General features: G+C 45.9%; 1 protein-coding gene across 1 annotated transcript in view; it reads right to left on the bottom strand.

The window, feature by feature from the left end:
- slc24a3 (solute carrier family 24 member 3) overlaps positions 1-20,802 on the bottom strand; it is a 382,506-nt gene that overhangs the window by 331,706 nt on the left and 29,998 nt on the right. The window contains exon 2 of the mRNA XM_072581405.1: positions 17,170-17,301. Within this exon, the coding sequence (XP_072437506.1) occupies positions 17,170-17,301 (132 nt within the window). The remainder of the gene's footprint in view (positions 1-17,169; positions 17,302-20,802) is intronic.

The raw sequence follows: 20,802 nt of genomic DNA, 5'->3' as shown, positions 1-20,802 counted from the left end.
AGTGCCATTGCAGAAGGTAGGATACAGTGGCATTACAGGGTGCAGTTTAACATCCTCACCATTGGGAAAGGGGCACTGTGGCAGCAGAACTATGGCAAAGATCATTCAAGTTCCAAAACCCTTTCAGGACTCAAAAAGGTCAAGCTGCTGTGTTTCATTTAACAAGATACTTCCTTTGGCTGCTTTTTAACGAACAATATTGCAGATTGCAGCCTCTTCTGACTAGTTTATCCTGACTATTCTCACTGAAGAGAGAGGGGGGGCGACATGTACAAAGTCTTTCATGGCTTGAGCCTTGCCGCTTCAGCAAACACACACACGAAGATGTCCTCCAGCTCCACACACCCTAGGGGACTGGGATTTTAAGCATTCTGTCCTGCTACCATGCTGCACTTTGTACAGTATGATCTGCTCAGATACCAGGCAAAGTGACATTTTTCCACCAACAGACAGGAATATCAGGTAAAGGCCCAGGGATTTGGGAACAAACACTTTCTCACCGCTCAGGCCGCACTGAGTTTCAGCAAACTCCCTTACGGCGACCTGTGGAACTTCTCGAAGTAAATCGCTTCAAGTCATAAGAGTTGTACGGAAACAGACCCTTCGGTCCAATTTGTCCATGCTGACCAGATGTCCTAAATTAATCTTGTTCCTTTTGGGCCCATATCCCCCTAAACCCTTCCTATTCATATACCCATCCTTCTGGATGTTGTAATTGTACCAGCCTACATCATGGGGCAGGATGGTGGCTCAGTGGTTACCACTGCTGCCTCACGGCACCAGGGACCCAGGGTTTCATTCCAGCCTCGGGTGACTGTTTGTGTGGAGTTTGCACATTCTCCCTCGGTCTGCATGGGTTTCCTCTGGGTGCACCAGTTTCCTCCCACAATTCAAAGATGTGCTGCTTAGATATATTGGCTGTGCTAAATCACCCCCAGTGTTAGGTGCATTAGTAAGGGGTAAATATAGGGTAGGGGATGGGTCTGGGTGGGTTACTCTTTGGAGGGTCGATGTGGACTTGTCGGCCCGAAGAGCCTGTATCCATACTGGAGGGAATCTAAACCAACCTAATCACTTCCTACACACACCACCTTCTGTGTGAAAATGTTGTCCCTTAGGTCTTTTTTAAAACTTTCCCCTCTCACCCTAAACCTATGCCCTCTAGTTTTAGACTCGCCTAGCCTGAGGAAAATACCTTGCCTATTTACCCTATCCATGCTCCTCATGATTTTGTAGACCTCTATAAGATCATCCTTCAGTCTCCGATGGTCCAGGGAAAATAGCTCTAAATTTACCATAAATCAACATCAGCATGAAGCAGTGACAAGCAATTGTATTGTGTGCTGCAGTACCAGAGCTGTCAGAACCTAGACACTAGGAATGAAGGATTTGGGGGCTGCAACATAAATGAGGTAGTTCCACCAGAACCACAATGGAGTGGTCCCCAAGTCAACAATGACAGATGATAGCCCTGCTATAGGAAGGGTGTTGTGAAACTTGAAATGGTTCAGAAAAGATTTACAAGGATGCTGCCAGCATTGGAGGGTTTCGGCTACAGGGAGAGGCTGGGTAGCTTAGGGCTGTTTTCCCTGGACTGTTAAAGGCTGAGGGGGGTGACCTTATAAAGGTTTATGAAATCATGAGGAGCGTGAATAGGGTGAATAGACAAAGTCTTTTTTCTGAGGGAAGTAGAGTACAAAACTCGAGGGCATAGGTTTAGGGTGAGAGGGGAAATATTCAAAAAGGACCGAAGCAGCAACTTTTCCACGCAGGTGGTGGTGCGTGTATGGAATGAGCTGCCAGAGGAAGTGGTGGAGGCTGGTACAGTTACAGTTACAGTTAAAAGGCATCTGGATGGGTATATGAATAGGAAGGGTTTAGAGGGATATGGGCGGCACGGTGGCTCAGTGGCTAGCACTGCTGCCTCACAGCACCAGGGACCCAGGTTCAATTCCAGCCTCGGGCGACTGTCTGTGCGGAGTTTGCACATTCGCCCTGTGTCTGCGGGGGTTTCCTCCGGGTGCTCTGGTTTCCTCCCACAATCCAAGGATGTGCAGGTCAGGTGAATTGGCCATGCTAAATTGCCCATAGTGTTAGAGGGAAATGGGTCTGGGTGGGTTACTCTCTGGAGGGTTGGTGTGGATTTCTTGGGCGGAAGGGCCTGTTTCCACACTGTAATTAATCTAATCTAATAAAAAAAAGGACTAGATTAGGTTAGGATACCTGATTGGCATCAATGAAAGGGACTGAAGGGTCTGATTTTGTGCTGTACATCTCTGTGTCAGGCTACATTAGAAAGAGGAATTAACCTAAAAAAACACAAAAAGGTGAGGTGGGCTGTAAGTGACATTAAGGGAAGCTTTTTACTGAATGAACCATCGAGGTGAAACACCCTGCTGTTTGGATTTGATGTGATGTATTTATTGTGACGTGTTGACAAGTGTTGTTTCGCATCGCCAATCCACAGTGCCATTTAAAACACAAACATAAACCCAAAACATAGAGTTCAAAGGCAGAGGAGTAAAGAAATAAAAAAAAGAGGTGTTCAACACTTTCGGTCCTTCTGGTTAAGTGCTCCACCATGGAGCCAGTGACCAGGCACGAGTCCCATTCTCCACACCACCGCCGTTGCAATGGAAGTCCGCGCTCCTCGGTGCCATCTCACCTCCACTGATGCCTTCGCCACTATATCCAGCACCAAAGTAGATGTTTGCAGTTCTTGGAGACTGATAATCTCAGCTCCAAGACATCTCTGCAGGAGTTCCTCAGTGGAGTGTCCTAGGCCCAACCATCTTCAGCTGCTTCATCAATGACCTTCTCTCCATAAGGTCAGAAGTCAGGACGTTCACTGATCATTGCACAGTGTTCAGCACCGTTCATGACTCCTCAGATACTGAAGCACTTCATGTCCGAATGTAACAAGACCTGGATAATATCCATCCAGGCTTGGGATGACAAGTGGCAAGTACCATTTCTGCTACCTAAGTTGTAGGCAATGATCAACTCCAACAAGAAAGAATCTAATCAGCTTCCCATGATATTCAATACTACTACAACTAACTCCACTCTGTTAACATCTCAGGGTTTACTGCTGACCAGAAACTAGATAAGCCACTGTGGCTGCTTGGAAGCTAGGAAACTTTGAGGCAAGTAACTCTCCTCCTGAATCCCGAAGCCTGTCCTGTCACCTGCAAGGGACAAATCAGGAGTGTGATGGAATGCCTGAATGAGTGCAGTTGAAATGACACTCAAGAAGCTTGACGTCATCCAGGATGAAGCAGCCTGGAATTCCATCCATGACATTTCAACATTCACTCCCTCCACCACCAACACCCAGTCGCAGAGCTAACTAGCATCGACAAGAAGCACTGCAGCAACTCACTGCAGCTCCTGAAACGGTATTTTCTGAACCACAAATCTACCAGCTAGGAGGGCATGGGCAGCAGGTGCATCGGAACATCACCACCTGTACAATGTGTCCCCATCCTGACTCATGTCAGGTTTCTTCACTGCTAGCAAGTCAAAATTACAAAGCTGCTTCCTAACAACATGGAGGGTCTCGCTGTGGAAGGTCTCGCTATACACCAAAGGCAGAAGTCTCCAAAGCAAGCAGGTCACCAACCACTAGGGTGATGAGAGGAGACTTAGAAATGCCAGCGGCACTTACACCCCAGTGAATGAATCCAATAAAGTACTTTCTGACGCCCAGAGCCTCATGTTAGATCAGCAAAAAATATGGAAAATCTCTGGTAAAAAGTGATCTTTATTGCCTTTCTAAAAGGATGAGGAGAGGCCAGTATAACTTTGGATGCCGATTCCACATTTTTTGTGGTTTCATCTGACAGCCGTCACTCCAAACACAAAAAAAACTCACAAGGGGCCCACAACCCAGTGCCCTCCTCCCAGCCTTGGCTTCATTCCTCGTGTCTATGGCAACCCACACAAGTTAGTCAACTCCACACAGAACTGGAGGCAGAGGGATTGAGGCCTGGGGAGCAGCGTTGGAGAGGTTTGCCAACACTTCAAAATTGGGTCAAGGATGTGGCCGGTGGGTAAGATGAACAAAACATCCCACGAGGTGCTCTTGAAGGATCAATGAAGAGCAGTGAATCTTGGGAACTGAAGGTCAGCGAACACAATGGGAGTGTGGGATTGCCCTGGGGACTGGAGTCACAGTCATGAAATCATACAGCACAGAAACAAACCATTCAGTCCAGAAGTGCACACCCTCAGTAAGAATAAACCCCAGCATGAGTCAGGAGAGAAGGGGAAAAAATGATCACTTGTGCTTTCCAAGCCCAAAATCAAAGGAGTAGTGCTTCGTGAGAAACAGCTCCTTCATGATCTCAAGGTAAACAGTTCACGCATGTTGCCAGCAACACTTTTAATTGTTACGTCTTAGCAGCATTCCATCACATTGGAAACACAGCGAGCTGCTTTGCAAAGTGTCTGAAATTCACCACAGGTGTCGGGTCAAATTATACAGGCAAAGGAAAAGCAATAGAAACATGCAGCCTGGAAAGAACAGGCCTCAGATTGCCTGAAACTGCTGACACAAAGGTGCACCTCAAAACCAGAGTGAACAGCTAACCTGGGTTTTCAGAAATTGCCTCAGCATGTTCCTTCCCACAATGCCATTGGGCCTGTATTTCCTCCAGGCAATGAATGAGGATGGTCAGGCCTGTCCTTTGTGGAGGGTGGGGCTGGGAATCCAACACAGGGGTGGTAGTGCTACTCAGGATCAACCTGAAGAGCTGGTTCGATCCACTTTGGGGAGTGGGGGGACAGTTTAGGAGCAGTGGCATACCAAAACCATAGCCTGGGGAGGGGCGGGGGGGGAGGGGTGTCAGGTCCAAGTAGGCCCGAAAGAACATCAAGTGGATAAGGAGTGGCCTGAATAGGCATGAACAGCCTGAAGGGGAGGGTTTTGGGGTGCTTGGAAATAAGGGATGGGTTATCGAAGAAGGTTCAAGAGGGGGTGAGGGAGTAATCCAGGTCTGATGGGGTGGGCAGGCATAGGTATGAGAGGAATAGTCTGGGCGGGTCTGAAGGAGGCAACCATGAGGGTGGATGGCCTGGGGGAGGGGTTTGTGTGTGTATCAGAGGAGGTATAGAGCCTCAGCAACTCTCCACTCGTCAGTGCACTACTTTGCTTTAATTTCCCCCAAAACCATTGTCAGTGGCTGTTATAAATAAAACAGTTTCTTGCTAGCTTGCTAAGTGATTAAGAGTAATCTTGGCAGGTGGCAGCCTGCTGGACAAGATCCAACTTTCAGAAGCTGCAAGTACTCCATTTGTTGAGAAAGGAACAGCCACTTGCTGTAGGTGGATAGTTCCTTCAGCAAATACACCAGAGCAGGTACACAATCACTGACTGAGGGGGTGGGGCCATGAAAGCAAAGCACCATTGATGCTCGAGATCTGAAATACAAACAGAAAGTGCTGGAGAAACACTGCAGATCAGGAGAGAGAGAGAGACAGAGTGAGACAGAGTGAGAGAGAGTGAATGAGAGAGTGAGAGTGAGTAAGAGAGTGAGAGAGTGACAGAGTGAGAAAGAGACAGAGACAGTGAGAGAGAGAGAGAGAGGGAGAGACAGTGAGAGAGTGAGAGAGTGAATGAGAGTGTGAGAGTAAGAGAGTGAGAGAGTGAGAGAGTGACAGAATGAGAGAGAGAGAGACAGTGAGAGAGAGAGAGTGAGAGTGAGATAGTGAGAGTGTGAGAGAGTGAGAGTGAGAGAGACAGTAGAGAGTGAGGGAGTGAGGCAGTGAGAGAGACAGTGAGAGAGAGTATGAAAGAATGAGAGTGAGAGTAAGAGAGTGAGAGAGTGACAAAGTGAGAGAGAGAGAGAGACAGTGAGAGAGAGAGTGAGAGTGAGATAGTGAGAGAGTGAGAGAGAGAGAGAGAAACAGTAGGGAGTGAGAGAGAGTGAAAGAATGAGAGTGAGAGTGAGAGTGAGACAGTGAGACAGAGCGAGAGAGAGAGAGAAAATAGTATTAAGTCCAAAGAGAGGAAGTGGTGGAGGCTGGTACAATTATAGCATTTTAAAGGCATCTGGATGGGTATATGAATAGGAAGGGTTTAGAGGGATATGGGCCAGGTGCTGGCAAATGGGACTAGATTAGGTTGGGATATCTGGTTGGTATGGACGATTTGGAACAAAGGGTCTGTTTCTGTGCTGTACATCTCTCTGATTGTAAGACAAGGGTTTCAAGGAAGTCAGATTGAAACGTTAGACAATGTAGGCCATTCAGCCCATTTATGATCTGGTCATCCCCCACCCACTTTCCTGCCTTTACCCCTCAACCCTGGATTCTCTTCCTGATTAAAAATCTCAGCTTTTGAATATGCTGAATGACCCAACAGGCAGTGAGGAATTCCACAGCTTTATACCTCAGAGAAGAAATTTCTCCTGACCTCTACCTTGAATGTGTGACTCCCAATCTGAGATTATGCTCTGTGGACTTTGACTCTGGCTCGAGGGGAGATAACTTTCCAGTATCTACCCTTGTCAAGTCTGCAAAGAATCTTGTTTGGTTCAATGAGGTCATCTTTCATTCTTCTGAACCCCAATCAAGACAGGTCCAATCTACTCAACCTCCCCTCCATACCTGGGATCAACCCAGCGAACCTTCAAATCATACAGTCCAGGAGAACCTTTAGCCTATGACCTTCTGCAAATGGCTTCTAATGCTGATACATTTTCCCTTGGATAAAGGGACCCAAACTGTCCACCATATTCCAGGTCCAACCCGTGCTTTGTATATGTTTTGCAAGACTGTTCTATTCTTATACTCCATTTACTTTGTAATAAAAGCCAACACTGGATTTGCCATTCCTACTCAACTTGGATGCTAACTTCTTGTAATTCATGTGCTCCGATCCTCAAATCTCTCTGTGCTATGGCTTCCAGCAGTCTCTTTACCCTGTTTCTCACTCCAGGCGCTGCCAGACCTGCTGAGTTTCTCCAGCACCGTTTGGACGAGGGCCAATCAGTCTGGGCCCCCACTCGCGGTGACAGAGTTTACATCTTCATTTCTGGGGTAAAAGGGGAAGGGAGATCAGTTCTGGTTTTACGCCTGTGCACTCGCAAATACCAGGTGAGCTTAGAATGAGCCAGTTGCAAATGTCACTCAATTTCAATCGCGCGTTTTAGAGAATAACAGAGGACAGCTTTTACCTGCATGTCACCAGCTCAGGGCGGCCTTGAATACTGGATCAGGGCAGATTTTACACAACTTAAGACAAAAATATTGTAAACCATAACAACACAGCAATAGACTGTACAGCCTTACAGAAATCAGACCCGACATTTCCAGGCCGACGCTCCTGGGCAATACTGAGGGAGTGCTGCACTGTCAGCAATGTTGCCTTCCAGATGAGACATTAAACGAAGGCAGATTTTGAGATGCTCAGAACACTAACTCACAGAGGAACAGTGGAGTTCCCCTGTACAATAAAACAACAAAAATGGAAGCCATTACTGAGTTCAGTGTGAAACCGTTGAGTTCAGAAAATTATTTATTTTCACCCACAAAAACTACGCCACAATGAAATGAGTGGGATTGGCCATCACTAGGTAAAGATTTGTAAAGTCAGTGCAGACTCGATGGGCCAAATGGCCTCTCTCTGCCCTGGAGGGAATCTATGGTATGCAAAAAGGTTAAGAAAAGAAAGGGGAAACGGGAAAAATGGAAAATGAAGAAAATAAGATTAAGAAGTGTGCATTTTAATTCACAGACAATTAAAAGTGCTGGTGAAACATTGCAGATCTGGAGAGAGAGAGAGAGAAAGAAATAATGTCAAGAGCAAAGAGGTATTTGGCTCCAAGGAATTTAGACTCTATGATGTAGGCCGTTCAGCCCATTTAATGTATTAGAGTCATACAGTCATACGGCATGAACTTCGGTCCAACTAGTCCAGATTAAGCATTAACTAGTCCCACCTCTCTGTGCTGGCTCTTATCCCTCCAAATACTTATTCATGAATTTGTCCAAATGTCTTTTGTACCTGCATCCACCACTTCCTCTGGAAGTTCATTCCACATACGAACCACATTCTGAGCAAAAACGTTGCCCCCTCAAGCCTTTTCTTTATCCTTCTCCTCTTACCTTAAAAATATGCCTCCTAGTCTTGAAATTCCACCATCCTAGGGAAAAGATACCTATCATTCATCCTATCTATGCCCCTTATGATTTTATAAACCTCTATAAAATCATCCCTCAGCCTCCTAGGCTCCAGTGAAAAAGTCCTAATCTCATCCCATAACTCAAACCCTCCATTCTTGGCAACACCCTGGTAAATCTTTTCTGAACCCTCTCCACTGTAATAATATCTGTCCTGTGATAGGGCGACCAGAACTGCACACAGTAATCCACAAGAAGCCTCACCAAGATTCTGTACAATCTCAACATGACATCCCAACTCCAATATTGAAAACTTCTATTTGGACATAAGACTTTCAAGATGACGTGGGAAAGAGAATAAGGAATAGTAAAGGGGCGGCACGGTGGCTCAGTGGTTAGCACTGCTGCCTCACAGCGCCAGGCACCCGGGATCGATTCCAGCATCGGGCAACAGTCTGTGTGGAGTTTACATGTTCTCCCTATATCTGTGTGGGTTTCCTCCCACAATCCAAAGATGTGCAGGTTAGGTGGATCAGCCATTTCGACAGATTTAGATTAGATTACTTACAGCGTGGAAACAGGCCCTTCGGCCCAACAAGTCCACACCGTCCCGCCGAAGCGTAACCCACCCATACCCCTACATCTACATCTACATCTACCCCTTACCTAACACTACGGGCAATTTAGCATGGCCAATTCACCTGCACATCTTTGGACTGTGGGAGGAAACCGGAGCACCCGGAGGAAACCCACGCAGACACGGGGAGAACGTGCAAACTCCACACAGTCAGTCGCCTGAGGCGGGAATTGAACCCAGGTCCCTGGCGCTGTGAGGCAGCAGTGCTAACCACTGTGCCACCATGCCGCCCATGCTAAGTTGCCACGCATAGTGTTTAGGGGTGTGTTAGGTTAGGTGGGTTAACCATGGAAAACACAGCATTATGGATGGGATACTCTTCAGAGAATCACTATAGCCTACTATTTCATTTGGTCACCCCTCTGTCTGTAGGGATTCTATGATTCTAAGTTGAACAAGTGTAGGTTGCTTTGGCAGTTTATACAGAACCAAGTGCAGGTGCCCAAGCAGAGCTTTTGTGCTGTATTCAACCTAGCTGAGGCTTCTGGCAAACCAACGGCGCTCTCTCTATCCTTGGAAGTGGTGGTCGCAGCTCAGCTGATAGCACCACTGTCTCAGCAAGAGGTTTGTCAGTTCAAATGCTGATCCACACATCAATCGACGTGGACACTCCCCCGCTCAGTATTGAAGGTGCCCTTCCCTGTCAGGGGCGCAGTCCTTCACAAGAGATGCTTGCACCAGGCCCCAGCTACTTTCAAAAGATGGCCAGTGAAAGATGTCATGGCAATTATTCTGCAGAAGAACTGGAGAGCTATCCCTGGCGTCTTGGCCAACATTTCGCCCTCAGTCGACATCTCAAATTCCTGCGCTGTTTTGGGGAGTGTTTGGTGTGCGAACTGGCCAACGCATTTCCAAAGTTATAGCAGTGCTTCCACTTGGAGGTGCCCAGCGGCGGCGATGTGTGTAAGGCTTTCCTTCTCAACCTGTAACTCACCTAGAGGGCGGCACGGTGGCACAGTGGTTAGCACTGCTGCCTCCCAGCGCCAGAGACCCGGGTTCAATTCCCGCCTCAGGTGACTGACTGTGTGGAGTTTGCACGTTCTCCCCGTGTCTGCGTGGGTTTCTTCCAGGTGCTCCGGTTTCCTCCCACAGTCACAAAGATGTGCAGGTCAGGTGAATTGGCCATGCTAAATTGCCTGTAGTGTTAGGTAAGGGGTAAATGTAGGGGTATGGGTGGGTTGCGCTTCGGCGGGTCGGTGTGGACTTGTTGGGCCGAAGGGCCTGTTTCCACACTGTAATGTAATCTAAAAAAATCTAAATCTAGAGGACATAGAATGACGGAAACCCGACATTGAAAACGAACCGCATGATGCTTGAGGAGTGCTTTTCATTTTCCATCCCTGTGGGTTGCTGCTGTGGCAAAACAGAGACAAATTCATTCTGCAAACCTCGCAAGGTCTAAATAAAGGAGAAATGTCCTTCCGTTTGTGAGGAACAAGAAGGAGCTGAGGTTTATCAGATCAGCCATGACGTCAGTCAATGGTGGCGGGGAGCAGACTCAATGGGCTGAACGGCCCATTTCTGCTCCTATGTCTCAGAGTGTGTGGAGTGTGCGATCTGAAAGATTGACAGAGGCAGATTGAAACCTTGGAATGGCCTGTCAGGCTACAGAGAAACAGAAGGATTGTGAGACAGCACACACACAGTCATAGAGATGTACAGCACAGAAACAGACCAACTCATCCATGCCAACCAGATATTCTAACTGAACCTAGTCCCAATTGCCAGCACTTGGCCCATACCCTCCTGAACCCTTCCTATTCATACACCCATCCAGAGATGCTTTTTAGCTGTTCTATTTGTACCACTTCCTCTGACAGCTCATTCCAGTGGTCCAAATGGCCTCTTTCTGTGATAAATGATGTGGTATTTCTTACACCTGACCTGAAACTGCCAAATGCTTCCAAAAATGTGGAAGTCCCGTTCCTCAGGAGAGATACCACAGGCATTAGGAGAGTCACAATGGAACAAAATGAAGGAAAGGAAAATATTTGCAATTTCAGAACCTCAGCATATTCCAGAACATTTCCTTTTGATGTTGCAGTCATTGTCAATGCATGTAAATGAATGCTTCAGGTTTTAGACATGAACTGGCAGCAGTGTTACAGAAATGCAGACATTCCCACAAGAAGGGTACTCGACTGCCCTTTCTTTGATGCCAAAGCATTGAATGTTTTCAAGAAGGCGTTAGATATAGTTCTTCGGGCGTCAGGGATCAATGCGTATGGGGAGAAAGTGGGAACAGGGTCGTGAGTTGGATGATCAGCCATGATCATACTGAATGGTGGGGCAGGTTAGAGGGGCCAAATGCCCTACTCCAGCCCCTATTTTCCATCTTTCTATATTTCATGCCAACTCCCAGGCAGACGCTTCATGTTTTGCAGCACATTTATGTAGACAGTGCTGCAAGGTTCCGTCACTCTCAATTGCCATTTCACCGTTTGCTTTCTTAAAAAGTCAGCTTCAAAGCCAACCAGTATTTGCCGTTCATGGTGAGGTTTAATTCGGAACGCTTTGGTTTTATCTCAGATTGCCTCTCTTCGATTCGCTCCATGGGGGCATTTGTCATTGCTCCTAGTACAACACAGCTCAAAAGGGAAGCCATGATGTGTTGGACTGGTGTGGACTAAGTAAAGAAAAATAACACAACACCAGATTACCATTGAATAGTGTGGTGCTCACACAACACCAGGTTACCGTTGAAGTGCTGGAAAAGCACAGTTGGTCAGGCAGCATCCAAGGAGCAGGAGAGTCAACGTTTCGAGCATAAACTCTTCATCAGGGATTTGGAAGCACCAACTTTCAAATAAACCTGTTGGGCTATAATCTGGTGTTGTGTGGTTTTGTTTTACTAAAGGGGAAGGTGGAGGAAGTACATTGTTATCCGAAACTACAACAGTATCTAAACCGGTAACCACTAACAAACGAGACGTGATGGGAAGGAACTTGCAGTACCAGTTTTCAGAGCAGCTCTTTTGTTTTGAGGTCAGACTTCCTTTCCCACTTGCGAAGTAAGAAGTGAGAAAGCTAAATCACTTTTGGACGTTGTGCACGTGGAACGCTGATTGTGAGCTGTCAACAACAAAAAAAAAATAACAAAATCACAGGATCACTTTCGAATGGGAGTGGGCCACTTTCCGACCTTGCAAACTGAAAAGGACGCTCATGTTGAGAGTCTCTATTGGAAGGGTCACATCCAAAGATAACTTAAACGAAACATAAACAGCTGTGGATTTTGTGCACCGCAGCTTTCATTTCACATGACCTTTACGGAACACTTGCCTAGCTCCCGTGCGCTGCAGATAGAGTCATAGAGATATACCGCACAGAAACTGACCCTTCATTAGAACTTGTCCATGCTGACCAGACATCCAAACCTAATCTAGTCCCACTTGCCAGCTTTTGGCCCATATCCCTCCAAACCCTTCCTATTCATATACTCATTCAGATGCCTTTTAAATGCTGTAATTGTACCGGTCTACATCACTTCCACATTCCACACACTTACCACCCTCTGTGTGAAAAAGTTGCCCCTTAGGTCCCTTTTATGTCTTTCCCCTCTCACCCTAAACCAATGCCCACTAGTTCGGGACTCCCCCACCCCAGGAAAAAGACTTTGCCTATTTACCCTATCCATGCCCGTCATGATTTTGTAAACCTCTATGAGGTCACCCTTCAGCCTCTGACGCTCCAGGGAAAACAGCTCAGGCCTATTCAGCCTCTCCCTATAGCTCAAATCCTCCAACCCTGGCAACATCCATGTAAATCTATTCTGAACCCTGTCAAGTTTCACAATGTCCTTCCAATAGGAAGGAGACCAGAATTGCATGCAATGATCCAATGTCCTATACAGCCACAAAATGATGTCCCAACTCCTGTACTCAATGCTCTGACCAATAAAGGAGAACATACCAAACACCTTCTTCACTAACCTATCTACCTGCGACTCCACTTTCAAGAAGCGATGAACCTGCACCTGCGATATTATTTAATACAGTCACTGTAATTGGTGGCGTGTTGCTCCTGCTCAACATGGTGACATTATAAAACGGTCCAAGTTAAATCATAGAGGTCTCCAGCACGGACAAAGGCCCTTGGTCCCGCTGAGTCTGTACCGGTCAAAAGCAAGCACCCACCTTCAGAAATCCCCCTCCTGTCATCTCTCCTCTCTCTCTGTGCACAGTCAAATGAACCGAAGACTCACCAATGAGTTGCTTCTCAATTACTGAGACAGTCTTCATAACTTGTTCATTGTATTCTTTTGGGACGCAGTATCCAAACTGCTATAACCTCCTAAATTCTCTTAAGTATTCCCCTCAGGGAGAGGTGGCGAGAGGGGAAATGACTGGGTGAGCTGCCCTCAGAGAGACAGAGACAAAGAGAAAGAGAAAGAGAGAGAGAGAAAGAGAGAGGGCTCATCTCCTTGTTGCCATCTCACCAATTCATCACTGAATGAGTGCTTCAGCAGCTCGTGTCAGGTCCCGGCCTGGTCTCTCGGCAGCTCAAGGTGGTGTCTCAACTCGACATGTGAGTGGATCCTGCCTGGGCCCATTCGCGAGGTATCAGGGGAGGTCAGAGAGGCAGCAGTGACAGTATCAGCAGCAACATCGAGGACACGAGACGTGGAGGACTCATTTTCCTAGCTTAAACTACAAAACACTTTAAGCCAAACGATTACCTATTTCTTTATTTTTCTACTGCAGGTCGGTCTGCTATAACACGTGTTTCGTTAACATGAATTTGCTGTAATGGAATTGACAAGTTGGGAATGCTGTTTCTAAAGCTTTTCAAACATGCGTTGGCTGTAATGCAATTACATCGTTAACACTTTAAGCGCTGTTTCTAAAGTGCGATTTTTTATAACACGAGGTTGCAATAGAATGCAACCATCATGTTATAGAAAAACTCGCTGTGTTCTATGAAGTAATGCTTAACCTTTCAAACTCTCGGTTCTCTTACTCTTCATGCCTAAGCTTTCTTTGCAAATTGGCAGCTGAGGTGGCACCATGTGTGGTGATATTATATACTTTTCACTGTATTCCTATACTTGAGTACACATGCTAATAAAATCTAAAATCTAAGGTCCTCATAGGTTTGATTATCGGTCACTTTTACAGTTCCTCACTTGAGGATCAGTCACATTGTCATGGAAATTAAGTCACTAAAAGGTCAGATCTGGTAAGCGAATTTCCTTCCCTAAATGACATTATTGAGCCAGTTGTGTTTCTATGACAACCCAGTCGTTTCATGGTCACAGTTAACTGATACTGGGCTTATGTCATGACAGACTTATCTAACTTACTAAATTTTAATTTCCATGATGGGATTTAAATCCATAGCTCCCAGACAGCCTATGGCTTGCAGTTCAGTGACATAACCACTGTGCTACTGAGCCGCAATATCCCAACTGTACAATTACCTCAACACATCATAAGTAAAATCTTGCTTGTGAAAGTTGGAATCGACAGCTTTAATTAAACGTGAAAACAATTCCACGGTAGATTTAATACATAGTAAAAACCCATTTTTTGAATTTTTGCAAGATGCATCTTAGCAGGCCACCCGACCATGTTCGGTTTTTGTTAGCTGGTCTCTGAAATGGAATCTGAGTGAACGGAACTGGGTCTTGTAGAGTATGAGTCCAGTCTTGGGTTCTTACAGCACAGAAGGAGGCCGCACTGTGTCTGTGCTGCCCTTTTGACACTGCTATCCAGTTAAACCCCATGCACCCACTCTATCCCCAAAGCCATAGAGTCATTGAGCTGTACAGCACGGAAACAGAGCCTTCGCTCCAACCTGTCCATGCCGACCAGATATCCTAAAGTAATCTAGTCCCACCTGCCAGCACCCAGCCCATATCCCTCTGTACCCTTCCTATGCACATACCCATCCAGATGCCTTTTAAATGCTGCAATTGTCTCAGCCTCCACCACTTCCTCTGGAAGCTCATTCCATGCACGCACCACCGTTAGTGTGAAAAAGTTGCCCTTTAGGTCCCTTTTATATCTTTCCCCACTCATCCTAAACCTATGCCCTCTAGTTCTGGATTTCCCCCATCCCAGGGAACAGACTTTGTCTATTTACCCTCTGCATGCCCCACATGATTTTATAAACCTCCGATGCTCCAAGGAAAACAGCCTCAGCCTGTTTAGCCTCTCCCTATAGCTCAAAGCTGGTAACATCATGGTAAATCTTTTCTGAACCCTTTTTCATTATCCTTTTCAAATCACCGCATAGCACTTTCTCCCCATCTCTTAAACTTGCGTGCTCTGTCCGCCAACATTTCTTCCTCATTAGAGCACCCCATTATTCTGAACACCTTCTACCCCTCGACTTTCTCTGAGGAGACCAGTCCCATTCTGCAGTTCCTCATTCCTAGGGTCTTTCTAGTAAATGTTGCAGATTTTCCCTCCAGTCATCTTAATACTGACTCTCCTGTTAGGGGGAAAAACCATTTCTCACTATTTAGCCACTCAAAACATCTCGTTGCTTGAGAAGCAATATCATCACCAGAAATACTTACAAATATAAAATAGTTGAACTTCCTCAAAAAAAGCCTTTGTAATTGCTCCAATATGTGAACCATTGTGTTTCTCATTTTATACCATCAGTGTGAATGTGTCTTTGCCTGAGTCTGTGCGAGCCTGATGCTTTTGTTTTGCAACAAAACTCATTTCCCCAGATCAAGATTGTGCCCAGCACATCCTGAGTATTACAGAGAGGCTTCAGATACAAGAGACATGTTTAAAAAAAAGGAAAGACAAGATCAAAGAGCATAAAAATAGCAAAAGCGCCTTGAAGTGCTGCAGTAACCACAGTTGAGAAGGTCCTGAGGAACTTCGCCTATTTACAATAAACAATTTTGCTTGTTTTTTTCTACAACTGGTTCATTGAAAACATACCCTCAGTGGGACTGAGCTCTCAGTACCAGTTACAGAATCGTTCCTCTTAAAACAACTTCAAAGCGTGATCAATTGAGGACAAAATCGCCCAAGCTTTTGCATTGAACAGCGTAAAATGAAAAACACAAAATCAAAAGGCAAATTCTGCCTGTTGTTCACGTGCAAAATTTGCAGTTATGTTCTGTGCTCTCTCTGTGTCTGAAAAAACATTGTAAAGCCATTTTGACTTGGACAATATTTAAGCATATCTGTTGGCAGTCTTAGAGACACATTAGGTCCATAGGATGTGCTATTTTGTAGGCTCAGAATGTTAGTGTTGAATAACCTGCAGCGTTTCCTATTCCTGTTATAATGTAACCAGTGGCTCTTAAAGGTATCAGTAGAGGCACCCTGCCAATAGGTTGGTTTCTTAATTACAACTTGCCACATTGAGCTGTGGGAAGCACAGGGTGATTGATGTGCCTCCACAACATTCCTGTGGGGCGATAGTGGTCTACAATTACCACCCCCACTTATTTACCACCTTGTGTTCTCCCTCCATTACACTGCCAAAACAATTCTACCTGGAGGGTGCAGGGAAAGGTCTGACCTAATGGTGCATTTTGCAAGATTGGCTGATGCAATGGGAACCATCCCAGCATCAGTTAAAAGAAAGAAGCATTGTCTTCAATGGAACAGTAGACATAGGATCTTCATATGGACTGCACAATCATATTGGGTACAGTTAGCTCCAAGGGTAAGCAGCAAAGATGAAAATAAACACTGTTTGAGACATTCATGGTTCGTGTATTCTAAAAGACGCTAACTTGGTATTTTACAGAACAAAATGCAAAGGACTGGAAGAAATGAGGCAAATTCCACTCACTGGATTCCTTACAGACATTAGAATGGGGCCCTTCAGCTTTGGGCATCACTTATGCTGTGTTGGAGCAGATCATTGTTACAATGGCAAATCTACGGTTATATCGGCTGCAGTGCAAGTTTGTGCTTTCAGTTTGTCCCAACAAAACGTTTCCCTGTACAACAACAAAGGTGACTTAAGCAGTGATCAAGCACAGGCACATTTTATAGTGGGTTCTGTACACCAAATGACCACACCACCCCCCTTTAAAGTAAAACGGAATATCTTCTGCAGTACGTACAGCAATGCGATCAATTGTAGACAGTCTCTCAGAATCACCTATGTGCAGTTTTCTTTTTAAAAGAAAAATATTTGCTTCTCCCATTTACCTTCCCCAGTTAAGTAATGCGGGCAAACCACTCCATCTCTATCAATGGTACGCTGTAGCCAGCATTACTGAGAGCTCTATCACACCTCAGAATTTCCATTTTCTCTCTCTCTCTCAACCACTGCCAGGTTTCTAATTGGGTCAGCCTGTTACCCAAAACTATTTTTAGAACAAGAATACGTTACAAGCAACGTCTCACTCCTGTACAAAGACAACACATGACTGCGGAACATTGTGAGACTGTCTCAGGAGCACGGTGAGATACTGCTTCTCTTACCAGGCTCAGTGCAGTTCTTGTACTGGTGCGAAGTTGTCTTGGCATTTGTGGCATTGCCATCATCATGTTCCATCAGTCTTCGGCCTATCCTCTTGTCATCCACCTCTGAAGCATAACTCACCACGAAATACCCTGGGAATAGCAAAGTCAGGGGGTCAAAATGGAAAACAAAAATAAATGCCCGATTTCTGAAAAATTACATCAAGATGTTAGTCAAATTAAGTGCAGTTTCTCACATGTCTGTCAAAGAGGTTGGGCAATAGACTGCTCAACACTTGCTTGGTATTTTACAGAAAAAATGCGAAAGACTGGAAGAAAGGAGGCAAATTCCACTCGCTGGATTCCTTACAGACATCAGAATGATTGAAGAGCATATACCTCATCATCTGCAGAACAAATGGGTCCTCCTCCAAACCCCCAACCGCTGCGTCTACTTTCTTCATGACAGGCCATTCAGCCCAACAGAGCTGAAAAATGTGTTGCTGGAAAAGCGCAGCAGGTCAGGCAGCATCCAAGGAGCAGGAGAATCGACGTTTCGGGCATAAGCCCTTCTTCAAGAATGTCATTCCTGAAGAAGGGCTTATGCCTGAAACGTCGATTCTCCTGCTCCTTGGATGCTGCCTGACCTGCTGCGCTTTTCCAGCAACACATTTTTCAGCTCTAATCTCCAGCATCTGCAGTCCTCACTTTCACCTCGTTGATTCAGCCCAACAGGTCTATGCTGTGTGACACCATTAGGTTCATGTTCACGCTCCACATGTTAAGATATCCTCTCAGGTTTAACTGCCTCACCTCACATTTATCCCCCTCAGCTCGCCCACTTCTCAGGACAGCGAATACTACATTCCAAGCCGTCGAAGTTAGAAAGCATCTCCTAAATGTCTTAGTCGAAACTTTGTCATACTAATGGGCACTCGTCTTGGGCTTTCCCACAAATGCTAACAGTTTCTCAATGTTGAATGTTTACAGAGCTATTTCCACCCCTGGCCCTATTCAGAGGTTCATTTCCTCGCTCCATTGTGTCTCCAAACATCAGGCCAAGATTTATCTTTTATGAGTTGATAAGTGTTTGGCCAGAAATAAAGCTCTAACGTGAATACATGCCCCAGTTTCTGCTTAGCTCAGATCCTGAAACCATATTTCTTCATGAGTATTGCAAATTCAGCAGGGGTCAAAACGGCATCTAGTCATCGGTCACTTGGAATCTCCTTCATGATGTTTTGCTCCAAGCTTCAGTCAGGTTCATATCCCATTGGACAGCTGGGATTTGAATTGAATTTAAATTCACTTAATAAGTCTCGCATACCCAAAGCCAGTCTCGGTAAGGGTGGCAATCAAGCGTTTAACACCTTTCTTGGTTCTTCTCACTTTTTAAGGTGACCACAGCACTGTACTGTTTTCAACAAAGTAACCTTTTGGATTTATCCATCAAACTATTTCAGTATTTTGTTACAATTAACGATCACCAATCCACCACAAGGGCTGCCATTAGTGATAAATTCCCAGTCAAAAACATGCTTTGAGTAGGTCTCCTTTTCTAACCATTATGTTGTATTTTGTACCAAAATCAAACTGCATCTATTGTAGCACCCCCTGGTCATAAACACTACCTCAGTTCTTTTGACACCCGCAGGATTGTCCACGAGACTTGACTTGTTTTCCCAACTCCTGCCTGTGTTTGATCAAATCCCGTTCGATTGCAGATGTAGGGACAATGGCATTGACGACTTGGGATGTTCACCATCCCAATAAAGTGTGGCGCTGGAAAAGCACAGCAGGTCAGGCAGCATCTGACAAGCAGGAGAGTAAATGTTTCAGGCATAAGCCTTTCATCAGGAACTGGAACTAGCTGGAACCCCTGAAAACCTGCAGTCAGCCAATTTCTGAGCCACATTATAAAGAAGCATCCCTCCTTTCTACCGGCACCAAGAATTCAGCTGATAGTTGCAACGTGTGCCGCAAATAAATGTGACATGTTGCAGTTGGGTAGAATCCAGTACTGTGCTTTTCAGCTACACCATATACATGGCATAGTGGTAAAGCCACTGTATTAGTAATTCAGAGGCCCAGGCTAACACTCTGAACTAACAGGTTCAAATCCCACCATAATAACTGGATTTTAAACTCACTACCATCTGATGAAGGAGCGATGCTCCGAAAGCTAGTGTGCTTCCAATTAAACCTGTTGGACTATAACCTGGTGTTGTGAGATTTTTAACAATAAATCCAAGATACAGTTGATTGACAAAACCCAACTGGTTCAGAAAAGGAAATCTGCTGTCCTTACCTGGAACTCCAGGTACAAGTGGCCTGGCAAGCCATTCAGTTCAACAGCAACGAGGGACACACAACAAATGCTAGCAACTAAAGCCTAGTGAGGCTTTTTTACACATTGCACTAAGTAAGATAAGGGGGAGTGAGATAGTGAAAGGTTCCTGGAGAGATATTACCAATGCCCTTGGCGGAGATGAGCTGACCCAACCTATTATTGTTCAGTAATCAAACTATTGATCGACTCTTATGGGACAGTGTGATTTCAGCTTCTTCTTGCTACAGTTGGAGGGAGGACCAGATTCCAAGGAGGCAGTGTTTAATCCGGCCAAAGTATCATTCCTTCCTTAAGTTTTGGACAAATGCCCACAAACTTGAGGGTAAGTGAAGGTGAAACGAGGTGACCTTAGAGTGCAACATAAGGAAGGAAAACAGACCAAATGACACAAAGCATTGATTTGCACTTCATTATCCAGGGAACCTGAAAGCCCTTTGCAGCTAATGCATGTCACTTTTGTAATGAAAGAAATGCAGCAGCACATTTGGGCACAGCAAGCTCCCACTATACGCAATGGAATAATAACCGGCTCGTTGGACATTAGTTAAGGGATAATTGTTGCCTGGGACACAGAGGAGGCAACCCTGTCCTAAATGGCATCACATTTTCCACATCGAATTGCCTTACTCTAAGATCTCAGCCAAATGACTGCCCCTCCGACAGTGCAGCACTCCCTCAGTACTGACCCTCTGACAGTGCAACACTCCCTCAGTACTGACCCTCTGACAGTGCAGCACTCCCTCAGTACTGACCCTCTGACAGTGCAGCACTCCCTCAGTACTGACCCTCTGACAGTGCAGCACTCCCTCAGTACTGACCCTCTGACAGTGCAGCACTCCCTCAGTACTGACCCTCTGACAGTGCAACACTCCCTCAGTATTGACCCTCTGACAGTGCGGCACTCCCTCAGTATTGACCCTCTGACAGTGCAACACTCCCTCAGTATTGACCCTCTGACAGTGCGGCACTCCCTCAGTACTGACCCTCCGACAGTGCAGCACTCCCTCAGTACTGACCCTCTGATAGTGCAGCACTCCCTCAGTACTAACCCTCCAAAAGTGCAGCACTCCCTCAGTACTGACCCTCAGACAGTGCAACACTCCCTCAGTACTGACCCTCTGACAGTGCAGCACTCCCTCAGTACTGACCCTCCAAAAGTGCGGCACTCCCTCAGTACTGGCCCTCCGACAGTGCAGCACTCCCTCAGTACTGACTCTCCGACAGTGCAGCACTCCCTCAGTACTGACCCTCCGACAGTGCAGCACTCCCTCAGTACTGACCCTCCGACAGTGCAGCACTCCCTC

This window comes from Chiloscyllium punctatum, chromosome 11, assembly GCF_047496795.1.
Source record: "Chiloscyllium punctatum isolate Juve2018m chromosome 11, sChiPun1.3, whole genome shotgun sequence".
In the NCBI taxonomy this organism is placed as follows: Eukaryota; Metazoa; Chordata; class Chondrichthyes; order Orectolobiformes; family Hemiscylliidae; genus Chiloscyllium; species Chiloscyllium punctatum.
The sequence above is the reverse complement of the archived record's forward strand: the minus strand, read 5'-3'. Positions and strand labels throughout refer to the sequence as shown.